This window comes from Leptidea sinapis, chromosome 13, assembly GCF_905404315.1.
Source record: "Leptidea sinapis chromosome 13, ilLepSina1.1, whole genome shotgun sequence".
Classification (NCBI taxonomy): domain Eukaryota; kingdom Metazoa; phylum Arthropoda; class Insecta; order Lepidoptera; family Pieridae; genus Leptidea; species Leptidea sinapis.
Window position 1 is genome coordinate 3,255,899 of NC_066277.1, and position 12,784 is coordinate 3,268,682.

The 12,784-nt window shown below is 34.4% G+C and overlaps 1 protein-coding gene across 1 annotated transcript; it reads left to right on the top strand.

Moving 5' to 3' along the window:
• The first annotated feature begins 4,051 nt into the window (after positions 1 to 4,051).
• Positions 4,052 to 10,342, top strand: LOC126967800 (mitochondrial fission process protein 1). Its single transcript, XM_050812501.1, has 4 exons — positions 4,052 to 4,312; positions 4,790 to 4,917; positions 6,106 to 6,203; positions 7,695 to 10,342. Exons 1-4 carry the CDS (start codon positions 4,267 to 4,269, stop codon positions 7,870 to 7,872), a joined length of 450 nt encoding a protein of 149 aa, XP_050668458.1. The 5' UTR covers positions 4,052 to 4,266; the 3' UTR covers positions 7,873 to 10,342.
• Positions 10,343 to 12,784: the final 2,442 nt, after the last annotated feature.

Consider the following 12,784-nt stretch of genomic DNA (forward strand, 5'->3'; position numbering starts at 1 on the left):
ATCTTGATTTAAAAGAGTGGCAATGAGTTTCTTACTACTTCTTTTCATTTTCAACCTTTACGAAATAGTGGTAGATTCAATAAGACAAAAAATATATTTTATTTGACATTCATAAGTGTCATTTCCGTGAGCTACATGAATAAAGTGATTTTGATTTGATGTGATTATAGTTTTTGACTAAAAAACAGTCTTATAAAGTACGAACATGAAAATTAAATGAACTATGGTCGAATTTCTATATCTTGGCCACCACTACTAAATATAACTTTCTAGTTATAGTATCAAAATAACAGATTATTACCAAGTAGGTACAAATTATTATTTTTTATTGAAAAGGAGGGCAAACGAGCGTATGGGTCACCTGGTGTTAAGTGATCACCGCCGCTGACATTCTCTTGCAACACCAGAGGAGTCACAGGAGCGTTGCCGGCCTTTAAGGAAGGTGGACGCGCTTTTTTTTAAAGATACCCATGTCATATCGTCCCGGAAACACCGCACAAGGAAGCTCATTCCACAGCTTCGTAGTACGTGGAAGAAAGCTCATTGAAAACCGCACTGTGGAGGACCGCCACACATCCAGATAGTGGGGATGATTTCTAGAATTTTATCGAAATACAATAGAGATCTACAATATTAATGTTAATATACGCATAATATAGACACAAAACTATCGGGTAACTTAATAAATTAAAAAAAAATTAACTTTTAGGTATAAGTAATTATTTATGTATAAAATACAGCTTTTTTAAAATGAAAATGAGGGACGAGACGAGCAGGACGTTCAGCTTATGGTAATAGATATGCCCTGCGAAAACAAAAACCCAAAAATTCTGAGCGGCACTATAAGAGCTGCGCTCGTCACCTTGATACATAAGATGTCAAGTCTCATTTGCCCAGTAATTTCACTAGCTACGGCGCCCTTCAGACCGAAACACAATAATGCTTACACAACACTGCTTCACAGCAAAAATAGGCTTTTACAAGTACAGTGTACACGCATTTTAATCATTTAAAAAGTATTTTAATGAAATATAAATTTATGTCAAGGTAAACAGTATGTAACAAGTTTTTAATAATTTTATTAAATTGTGTAGTTAGTATAATATCATATGCAGCAGCAGGAGCAGGACGTTCAGCTGATGGTAATTGATACGCCCTGCCCAGTACAATGCAGTGCCACTCAGGATTCTTGAAAAACACAAAAATTCTGAGCGGCACTACAATTGCGCTCACCTCACCTTGAAACAAGATGTTAAGTCTCATTTGCCCAGTACACTAACCCGCTACGGCGCCCTTCAGACAGTAACACAATAATGCTTACACATTACTGCTTCACGGCAGAAATAGGCACCGTTGTGGTATGCACCCATAATCTTTCTTCTCTTTCAAGTTTCACTCTCCTTCCTACAGTTTCCCTTTCTCTTTCATTCCATATCTTTCTTTCGCCGTCGCTCATCTTCCGATTTCAAAAATAACAATAATTGTAACTAGAATTACGATTAATTAGATTGTGTTAAAGTAAGCAATTATTTTTTTACTTTTTAGTGAATCTGATGTACCTACACACTAACTAATAATTTGTGTAAATATATTGTGTAGACTTAAGTACTACATTTAACAATGCAGTAGTGAACGTAAGTTTCCCAGTCCTAATTCATTGGCATTTGCCGGGCCGCGTCCGAAATTTATTATTCATCTAGGGTATGTTCCGATATGCACTGCGACCACTGTACAGTGTGACGTCAATTTAGTATACTGTGAAGCCGTTCCTTTATAGCCAGTTATATTGGTTACTATTTAAAACGGAACTCAATCCCGTATACTGTTAGCCGTATTTTTCGACGCAGCATTCAAATGAGTTTTCTAGTTCATTAAAAAAAAACTGTTATTACTACTGTTAGTACTGTCAAATTAAAAATATTTGGGATTAAACTGTAGGTTTTGTTTATAAAACGTTAAGCACTCGAGTGGTTTTGACTGATCACGTGATCAAAGTACTGCGAGTACCTTACCTCTAAAACGCCAGTGCTCACAGTAGAATATGGCGGCGATTTATGACGTCATATATTTCCACAGGGTACTGCGGCAGTATAATGGCAGTCCATAACGGAACGAATTTTTCTACAGTGCAGTGCTCGCAGTGCATATCGGAACATACCCTTAAAATACCTTCTACCCGGAATTTACAAGAACAGTACATGTGTGAATGAAATTATGTTGCCTGTGGACTCCAAAATGGCTGGATCGAATTAGATAAAATTTTCAGGCAATTTTTAGATTAGCCCTTATTAGCAGAGTTTGGAAGCGATCGGATCAACGGTTTTTAATTATAATATAAGGACATATAATAAGTAAAACACGGACTAATACGTAGGGATTATTCCGGTTATTTAGGTATCCGTAGCCAAATGGCAAAAAACAGAACCCTTACGGTTTCTTCATGTGTGTCTGTCTGTCCGTCCGTATGTCACAGCCACATTTTTCCGAAACTAAGAACTATACTGTTGAAACTTGGTAATTAGATGTATTCTGTGAACCGCATTAAGATTTTCACCCAAAAATAGAAAAAAATAACAATAAACTTTGGGGGTTCCCCATACTTAGTTACTTACTCGAATTTTTTTCAACAAACCCATACGTGTGGATAGCTCTAAATCCATATCTATGGATAGGTCTTCAAAAATGATATTGAGGTTATTAATATCATTTTTTCTAAGCTGAATAGTTTGCGCGAGAGGCACTTCTAAAGTGGTAAAATGTGTGTACTTACTTTTTACTTTTAAAATTAATGAACCATCCTGGAATCGAACCCATCAGGAGTTAGCGCTATACTATAACCGTCCCGGTTCGGATATTATATTATCAGTAATAATGGAAATCATTAAATCAAAATTCCCTAATAATTGATATTTCTACACAAAAAAAAATCCTACCCTCTAGAGTCTAGACCTATATCTTATATTGAAACATTTAGATTTTGCTACTTTTCAATCGCTTTTACGCTTTACTTTACTCATTTGTTGATTTTTTATAACGTGCTCTGTATATATCTTTCATAATTAAGCTAGTTAAATTAATTCGATAGACAAAGCTCTAAAAATACCTACTTATTTTGCACAACTATTCTTGTTTTTGCATCACTTTACAAGAACAACCTACCAGGCAATAAGCATAATAATAATATAAAACTTATTTAAAATTAGATGAAATTCACCGAGAAACTGCATGGGCAATGTACTTCACATTATCACTAATCACAGTATCGAACAGCTGATATTTACAGGATCAAATTCACTACAAAATATCGATTACGATGTTATTCCAACATCAATTCCGAACAGACTATCGCACGGTCGCGGCGTGTCAGAATGAGAGTGACATTGAGCTATGACATAAGATAGATTAAGTACTAAATGACAGATCAAAGAATCATGTGATATTGTTGCCATTGATGGATTAGCAGCTGATCCATCAACCAAGTTTTTAATATTGTTATATATTTTTTTTAACTACTGAGCCTGCGGTGCGTTCAGAAGCTCAGGGTTAGGTTGTTTCATTGTGTGACATTATCTTTAGTCTTGTTAGTTTTAATATGATTTTCTTCACTTATTGAACGTCAAATTCTTCGAAAAGTTTATTTGGATCAAAAGACAGAAACCTGTTATGTCTTAATAATAGCAAAAATATTTTATAAGATTTGTAATATATTGAAAAATATGTCCATTCCACTCAAGATGTGTGGATGTGCACCTATTAAATATATTATTGCAAAGGCTATTCGTTTATGAATAAAGTAGTTGCATTTAGTTCCCGCAGCATTTTGTATATTTTTCAACCATCAATAATTATTATTGTAATGTAAATGTGGCAAATATTTGAAGTCCGGAACGAGCAAGTGGCGTGAACCAAGTTAACGTTGCATTCCGAGCATAGGTTCTGAACGCGCTCATGTATACCTACTGAAACCTTAACTTAGCAATTCGTTGTGTGGACTGTCAAGTGTCAACTGTCCTATTATTTACTGTCATTTGACTTTCATTCATAGAAAATTTAAATTTGAATGTTTTTCTAGGAATATTTAATTTTCATTCGTATGTAATGGTTTAATTTATTTCTTTTGTTTGTTGTTGGACTATAATTAATTTGTAAAAATAGTTTAAAAGCAATATCTGTTACCTAACTTTGCAACTGATTTTTATTAAATTTTATTATTTTATTATTTACTTAGTACGTATTAAAATGTTTTACTTAGAATAAAATTCTAAAATGGGAGAAGTTGATTTCTTTCGAGATACCTGGGTGCGATATTTGGGTAAGTTTTTATTAGGTATACATAGCAAAGATTTGATTATTAAATGCCTATTAGATATTAATGAGCAAAGTTTATAACTACAGTTATTGCTTATCATATATATGTAGTAAATAAACACTGAGGTACAATTAAATCTCTTAGATTGTAAATGCTTGGAACTATAAATAAGGTATTATAAGCCCCTTAAAGTACTCTATCAATACCCTCCCCTAAGTTTTTGTTTATTTCTGTTATTGCTTATACAATTAATTTATAGGTACAATTTATTTGTATTTTATTTCTGTGAATTTTAACCAATGATGTTCAATTATTTTAAATATATGTGTGATAAACGAATTATATGTATTTTAAATAAGATAATTAGTAGTGATTGGCAGAAATGAGTGTCTTAAAAGAGTACATTCTAAAAATTGTAACTGAATACATACCCCTCCTCCTTAGTTACATATTGGTCACTGAAAAGGTCCATAATTGCAGGATATGCCAATGAAGTTGGTGAGTCGTTTCGCCCTCTAATTCCTGTGAAGGTGGTGAGAGCAAGCTACGCTGTTGCATTTGCTTATGGTCTTGCGGATACTGCGGACAAAAGTTGGAATACTTATAGGGTATTTTTTTTTTCAATTGCCTACATAGTAGTTTCTTGTTACACAAATTAAATTTAAAAACAAAATTTATCAACAATACTGGAAGTGAACCCGCAACCTATTGCATTCTTTTTTATATTATTAATACTAGAAGTGAGGGTTATACTTTAAAAAAAAATAATAAATTATTTAGAGTTTCTTGTTTTCTTATATAATATAATAATTCCATAGTAATCTATCTACCTTCAAGATTTAAACTCTTCTGTGAACCCGTTTCAACATATTTTTAAATCTTATTATCTTTACGTATTTGACTGGAAAATATGATAACTTTTTTTATTATTTTATTATTAGTAGGATATATCCCTGTATAAGTGTAGTATAAAATATAGGAATATAGAGACAGTAAAAATGTGTGTTTACTGTGAAAACAATAAGGGAAGGATAAAACTGGCTGAGTTTCTTGGTGGTTCTTCTCAGGAGGCCTTCTTTTAGGCTATTGAATTTGATTTGATCAAATTTGACTTTGAAACTTTTCAAATTGTACCTAAGACAAGGTCACTCCAGGAAGTCTGCGAACACCCCAGGAGTGTTCTGAACTGTTCCGGAAGGAACTGGGCTGGTTGGAATGTTCGGCCAACCCTGCACAAAAAATGGACCCAACTTAGTGATCTAATTGCGGAAACAGAAGCCCCTTTACCAATTACCTAAAAGAATAAAGAAATTTAATCAAAGAAAGAGAGATACTTGACATGCCAGACCAGGATTTCCAAAAGAGAGTTTGTAGGCTGAAAAAATGATGGGCTAATGATATCAGCAAGTAGCAACAGTGCCACAGTGACCAGCAACCATAGATCTTGGTATGTCATGTTCAACTGTCGGGTTGTGGCTCCATCTACAGGATTTACATTACAGTTGATAAAATATTATTATCCAATTATGCTATTGTTCATTCTGTACTTTTGTTAAATTAGATCCCTTGCTGGTCAAACCCTCCACCAACTATTTCCACTCCCCATCTTGGCTAGCAGATACCCATATGTTCCCAGCAACTCATATATCTACCCAATGTTACATTTTCATTTTAACTGCCCTTCACTGACTCCATAACAAGGGAAAATACAGAGAGAGAAATCTCTGACATCAAAGAACACTATCGGCTCTCCCATCTGCAGACCTATACAAATAAATTATATATGCAATTTACAGAAAGATGGAAGACCAAAAAGAGTATTGGTGGAAACTGGAGATGCATTCATTTGGCAAACTCTTGCATCAGTTATTATACCGGGCTTCACCATCAACAGGTAAATGTCACTTCATATATTCTCACTGTAAGGTAGGTTTTCACTTGTATTAAACGAAAGTTAGGAGTCATCTTATCAGAATGGTAGAAAATAGTCGTCTGTTTTCCATAGCAAAGTGAATAAATAGTAATAGTTATCAAGGAACTCTTTTCCACATGCTACAAAACTGTGGATTGAGATTCCTTGCCCGGTGTTTCCTACAATACGTACCAACCTAAAGGCTGTCAACGCTCATGCGATTTAACTCTTGCCAGAGAGTATGAGCGGCGGTAATCACATATCATCACATGTTTCGTATGTATCCATATACCGCGTGAAACGCAGAGCAGGTTGAATTGTCGGGGACCCAGCGCTCTGCGAACGGCTGGATCACTTGGCGTTGCGTTGAGATGTCGCTTCATTGTGTGTCTTCTACCGCATTTATCACGGGGAGTGTTCCGAAGAGCTGTTTCACCTGATTCCTGCCGCTGAATTTCACCTTCACACGACACGCCACAAGTTAGGATATCATCCTCACCATCTGGATGTGTGGCGGTCCTCCACAGTGCGGTTTTCAAGGAGCTTTCTTCCACGTACTACAAAGCTGTGGAATGAGTTCTTTCATTAATTTATTTCCTTTTAAAATCTTCGCCCGGCGAAGTGGGCGGGAACGGCTAGTATGATATAAAAAAACAATCTCAAGAGAGTAAAAATTGGAATAAGTAGGAAATTGTGAGTACCTAGTTTGTTTGTAAACGGTATTTTTTTATTGTTTGCCCTAACTTACACAGTTACTGTGTTATTTTGTGACAGTAAGGGACGAGACTATCAGGACGTTCAGCTGATGGTAATTGATACGCCCTGCCCATTACAATGCAGTGTCGCTCAGGATTCTTGAGAAACCCAAAAATTCTAAGTGGCACTACAATTGCACTTGTCACCTTGAGACAAGATGTCTCATTTGCCCAGTAATTTCACTAGCTACGACGCCCTTCAGACCGTAAGACAGTAATGCTTACACATTACTGTTTCACGGCAGAAATAGGCGCCGTTGTGGTACCCATAATCTAGCTGGCATCCTGTGCAAAGGAGCCTCCCACTACATTTATTGTTCAAGCCATGGTGAAAGTTCTAGGGATGCCACTTGTATTAAGAGTGGGTACCTAAGATAATTAAGCAATTTGACCAAAAAGTTTTATAATATATGAGATAGTACGACAAGTAATTTACATATATAATATAATACAATATAGACCAGTGGTTAGTGACCCTGCCTACAAAGCTAGAGGTCCCCGGTTCGAATCCCGGTAGGTGCAAACATTTATATGATGAATATGGATGTTTGTTTCCAAGTCATGGATGTGTATATGTATTTATGTATGTTTAAGTAAGTATATTGTATAAAATATATCATTGTCTTGTGCCCTTAATACAGGGGGCAAGATAATTTGTGTTAAAGTGTGTCAATTTTATATTATTATTATATTATTTAGTAGGTATTTATCTTTACAGGATATGTGCCGTATCCCAAAATTTGTTGAAAAACAAAGCTCCTAAAATACCACCGACTCCGAGGAATTTGATAACGGTCGCCATTGGCTTACTCTCCATACCCATCATAGTGAGGCCCATAGACAAGGGAGTTCATATCCTTATGAATTTGACTTACAGACGATGGCTACAGGAATAGTCGTCCTAACCCTTATATTGTAAACAGGTGTATGGCATTATTGAATTTGTAGGCGATCTAATTAAAAAGTAGGTTTGTAGAATATAGGTTTCATCTGCGAACAAAAAAAAATAATGAGATTGTCGTTTGGCAGCTGTCAAATGTCATTCCTTCTCTGGAACATTTAATTAGGCTTAGGCCGCACTATGCGGTTACTATTACTAATAGAGCGGTTAAGGCTGGGGACCGAATCAACGGCCTTGAGGAATCGAGCGGAGCTAGGTTACCTATCTCGCACAAGATCGCCATTTTTGAAATTCATAATTAAAAGCATTTTTAATTTATTACAAAAATAATACAATTTTCTTTACAAAAATAACAAAACTATGTCTTGTTAAATAGTATTGGTAAACAGTAAATTAATTTTCATGCAATTAGAATTCAATATATAACATAGCTCCAACTGTAAAAATTAAGGATACTTTGGTGAATTTTTTCGCAATGTCTATTTAAGATAGATATATAATTATTTTTTGTAATAGTAAAAACTTTCCATAAACCGTTAAGAAATGGTTTCAATTATGCGCTATTTTGGCGATTTCTTGGGATAGCGGCCTTAACACCACGGTTATAAACCGCGAAACTACGCGCAATTTTCACAGTTTGAAGATGGAATTAAAAGAGCAATATATTGTTGCTTTGGTATCTACTAAGAAACAGAAAAAATATATATCAACGAAAATTTCGAAAATATCGCTTGAATAATTTTTTTGATTTATTATATATACTCACGGACCAGTAAAAGAACAAGGACTCCGCGCCGTGATATTAGCAAGTGAAGCACCTTTATGCTAGTGTGTGTGCGGTTACGGGGTATACCAGTTACACAATTTTTTCTCCCTTAGATAATCATATATCCACAAATACTTTGTTTTTATACGTTTTTACAACGCATAACGGCATTTTGAAAATATTTTATTGCAACGCAAACTAATCTGTCACAGACGATGGCAAATCTCATAATGGCGGCCGATCGGCTTGTATTAGTGTAAATGTGTGCGTGGGGCTATGTATTTACAAGTTTACCGACTTGTTTTGATGCCTCACTGTTATGTAAGGTGACATGGAGTCCTTTTTTTTTTCTCGCCCGTGTATATACTATATATATTTACAGCGGGAATTAACAAGACGTGCGGCCGCTTGTATTCATTTTCTTGTTTCATAAACTCACACGGTTAAAAACTGCTGCGGTTTAACAGTAGTGTGGTCCAAGCCTTAGATTGAATACAAATTGAATAATGTTAAGAGTTGTCACGCGCAAATTTGGAATTGCTTGTTTTTTTTTAGTTATACTGCGCAACAGGCAATGGTTTTTTAGTTTTATAATGCTTTACGATAATCTGTATTGTAGGGATTTTTTCCCTCACATCAGACAATAGGTAACTGTAAGCAGCTCACGTTACAGTAATAATTGAATGGATATTGTGAGAAATTCCGTTCGAGGGAACTGAGGCATTGTGCGACCGTTATAGAAGAAATTTATTTTCGCTGTGCGCACGAATTTAGAATAGTTCTGAATAGTTCTACTGGTATGAGACATCGCAGTAGCGAGAGTTTTACATTAGTAGGATACTTATTTATATTAGATCAATTAGCAACGAAAAACTATAAAACAATGGATAGAAATTGTAGAGTATAGATAGCCCATAGTAGAAGCTTTCCATGACATAGAAACCTACTTAAAAGGCATTTATTTTCTCAAAATTGATTTCTTTAGAATTCTTTTTGATGTCATTTCTAATATACTAGATACAGTAACCGCTTCGGAAACAAATGGCGCTCTGAGATAGAAGAAGCGGCGCAAGATACTCTTCCAACATTCTTTTTTGCGCTCTTTTTAATAAAAATATACAATATTCTACTGACAAAATACAATATTGTACTGTCACAAAATTTATTTAAAGTCGTAACAGCGCTGATTTGATTTCATATACGCATCAAACAACCGGAAAATAATAAACGACAAGGTGAGATACGCCGTACCCACTACTGCAGTGCTGTTTAGGATTTTTGACAGCTCAAAATTCAGAGCGCCGCGATTGCACTCGTCACCGTGAGACATTAGAATCTCGAAATCTCTCATTTCAAAGCAATGCAATGGCACAAACGCAAATCCAATAAACCACGAATAAAATGAAGGTAATCTCAACGTAATTTTCGTTTCAAGTTTAAGAATAACGAGATACAAAGCATTGAATGCAACAATGAAACGAGGGCAAACATAAGGTACACAATTGGATGTATTTCATAAAAAAACGTACGAAGCCACAAACATAACATTTTAACACCCACACACACACACACCCAGGCACACACACACACACACACATACAGAGTGCACTTTTTGACCTTTCGGTTCATATTGCTAACCATAGAATGTAAATTGGTTGCCTACAGGACAGGCTACGCCTAGTGTAGGTACCAAATATGATGTTATGAATTCGTGTTTAAAGTTTAATAAATATTAGTATATTCTATACATGTGGGTTACTAAGTCACGATGTCATTTAACGAGTGACAGTAGGGCTGCCATTTTTTGTCAGTCCGTTAATATGAATCACGTGACCAGTTTTGTGTTCTTAACTCAATTTCGACATGATTGTGGTTTGGAACGTTTTCCCGGAATTACGTCCAATTGTGTTAATTGTTAAGGAAGTTTAATGAACACATCTACATATTACAACTATGTTTACTTTTCATTCTTTTTTGATTCCTTTCCAATGTAAACGTACAAATTCAAAACGACTCCCATTCCTTTAAAATTATTTTTAAAGAAGCGAAAGACATTATTGCATATAGTTCGAGAATTTTCAAGTAAGATGTGATGATATTCCTCTTAAGTTGGACTCATCCTGTTTGAAATTCGAGTTAAAGACTGCATTATGCATCCTGAACTTGAGAATGCGAAGGTGCAGGGTTCAGCCATCGTACAGAAATGGCAATTTTTTCGACTTGGCTAATAGAAATACCACATAATTGCTTTATTTGCACTGAAAATTTTAAGTATTATATTGATTTCTACAGTGTGTTGCTCAGCGATATCTAGTTCTATTCAAATAATCTTTATTCACTGTAAAAATTTATAAGTAATTTAGTGCAAGTCAGGATGAAGTACAAAAGTTACAATAGCATTCAAATGAGTATAATGTTCATTAACAATAAATTTAGAAACATTAATCCCAACTATCTTTATCATTCAAATAATCTTTCACATTATAATGTGCCTTAAATGGTATTTTTTTTACGATACATTAACAATTTTTAATTGGTGATATTTTTATATCATTTGGGAGTTTATTATAAAAATGTAACACAATCCACATAAACGGTCTCACAAAAAAACTTGGTATAAAGTTATAACTAAGTATAAACAAAGAATATGCAAAATGTTTACAATATCGTTGACCACACTGTCAATACAATGATAATTCTGAAGTATTCCGAATGACAAGCTGCCTTGTAAATAAACGCGGGAAACGTTATACGTCCGAATTAACCAATCGTAAGCAAAATGTCTAATTGTAAACATTTTACATTTTCTTGGTTTATGATTAGTTATAACTTTATGCCAATTTTATTTGTAAGGCCGTCAAAGTTTTACCAATTTGACGGAGCCTAGTAGATGTAATCTTGTATCCGCAAATTAATTAAATCGTAGAGGCTTCTATGTTTGTAGGCTGTGAATTTATATTCCAAAGATTAGATATTTAAATCGAAGACGTTAAATTTGTAACCTAAATCATTGTGATGTTAGAATTAAGAAGATTGTGTCGTGTGTTAGGGCTTTAAAATGAAGAAAATATTATCTGTGTAAAGAGGAAATATGCAAGTTTTATAATTTTAAGAAATTGTCTACATTGCCATCAGTTATCATTAGACAAATAAATATTTGTGTGAATTTGGAATCAGTGCATCTTTAAAGTTAATGTTTCATTAAATATAATACCGTATTGACCTGTACAAATACCACTGGACAGGCTGTTCCATATTTTTGACAGCAAATTTTTTGTGCCTATCTAAAGCGCCACTCGCGTGTGTCCAGAGAATTAATTTTGACGTTTAATACAAATGGCTGCGAGAGAAACGTAGGTACAGTACTCTGATGTATTTTTGCATTTTGAATTAACTTCGGTCGTTTTCCGTATTATTTATACTTCAGATATCAACGTAATATAGTGCAATTTTTTTTTGTAAATATTTTCCCACCATCTATCGATGTTTGTTTAGCTGCGGTTCTCATCACTAGTTTTAGTTCGGCAGACTCTCGCTATGGACAATAGCGCCAAAATGGCGAATGTCAAACAGTCACAAAAGCACTTTGACAGCCGCCAGTTGAGTGGTAAATGGTCAGTGTAATACCGTCACTTTCTTTTTTTTTGACAGTCAAATATAGCATGTGATATAATGAAACATTAACTTATAGAACGCTTTCTGCAACTAGCAGTTAGTCAATTAACGGCCGTTTTCAATAAGCTATCTATCCTTAGTTTAACTTACTAGAGGTAAACAAATCTATCCTTTTACGCTTACTTACATTTCAATAATCTATCGTCTAACATTTAACCTATATTGGACAAAACTATGGATAGATAACATTTGTCATTATACGGTGACAGCAATTTATCCGTAACCGTAGATACGTTGTTGAAAACGGCCGTAAATATGTACATAACATTGGTTTGTTTCAACATTTACACAATATTTTTTTAATTTCACTTTTAAATTTTGACGTAATTTTGATGCTTTTTAAAACCAGTTCTTCTAATTATTATTGTTGTTTTTATATTTATGAAGTTGGTTTTATATGAGACATGTTGGTTATATTACAATATAAATGTTGACAAAATTGTATTTTTTTATTCTTCATAACTAC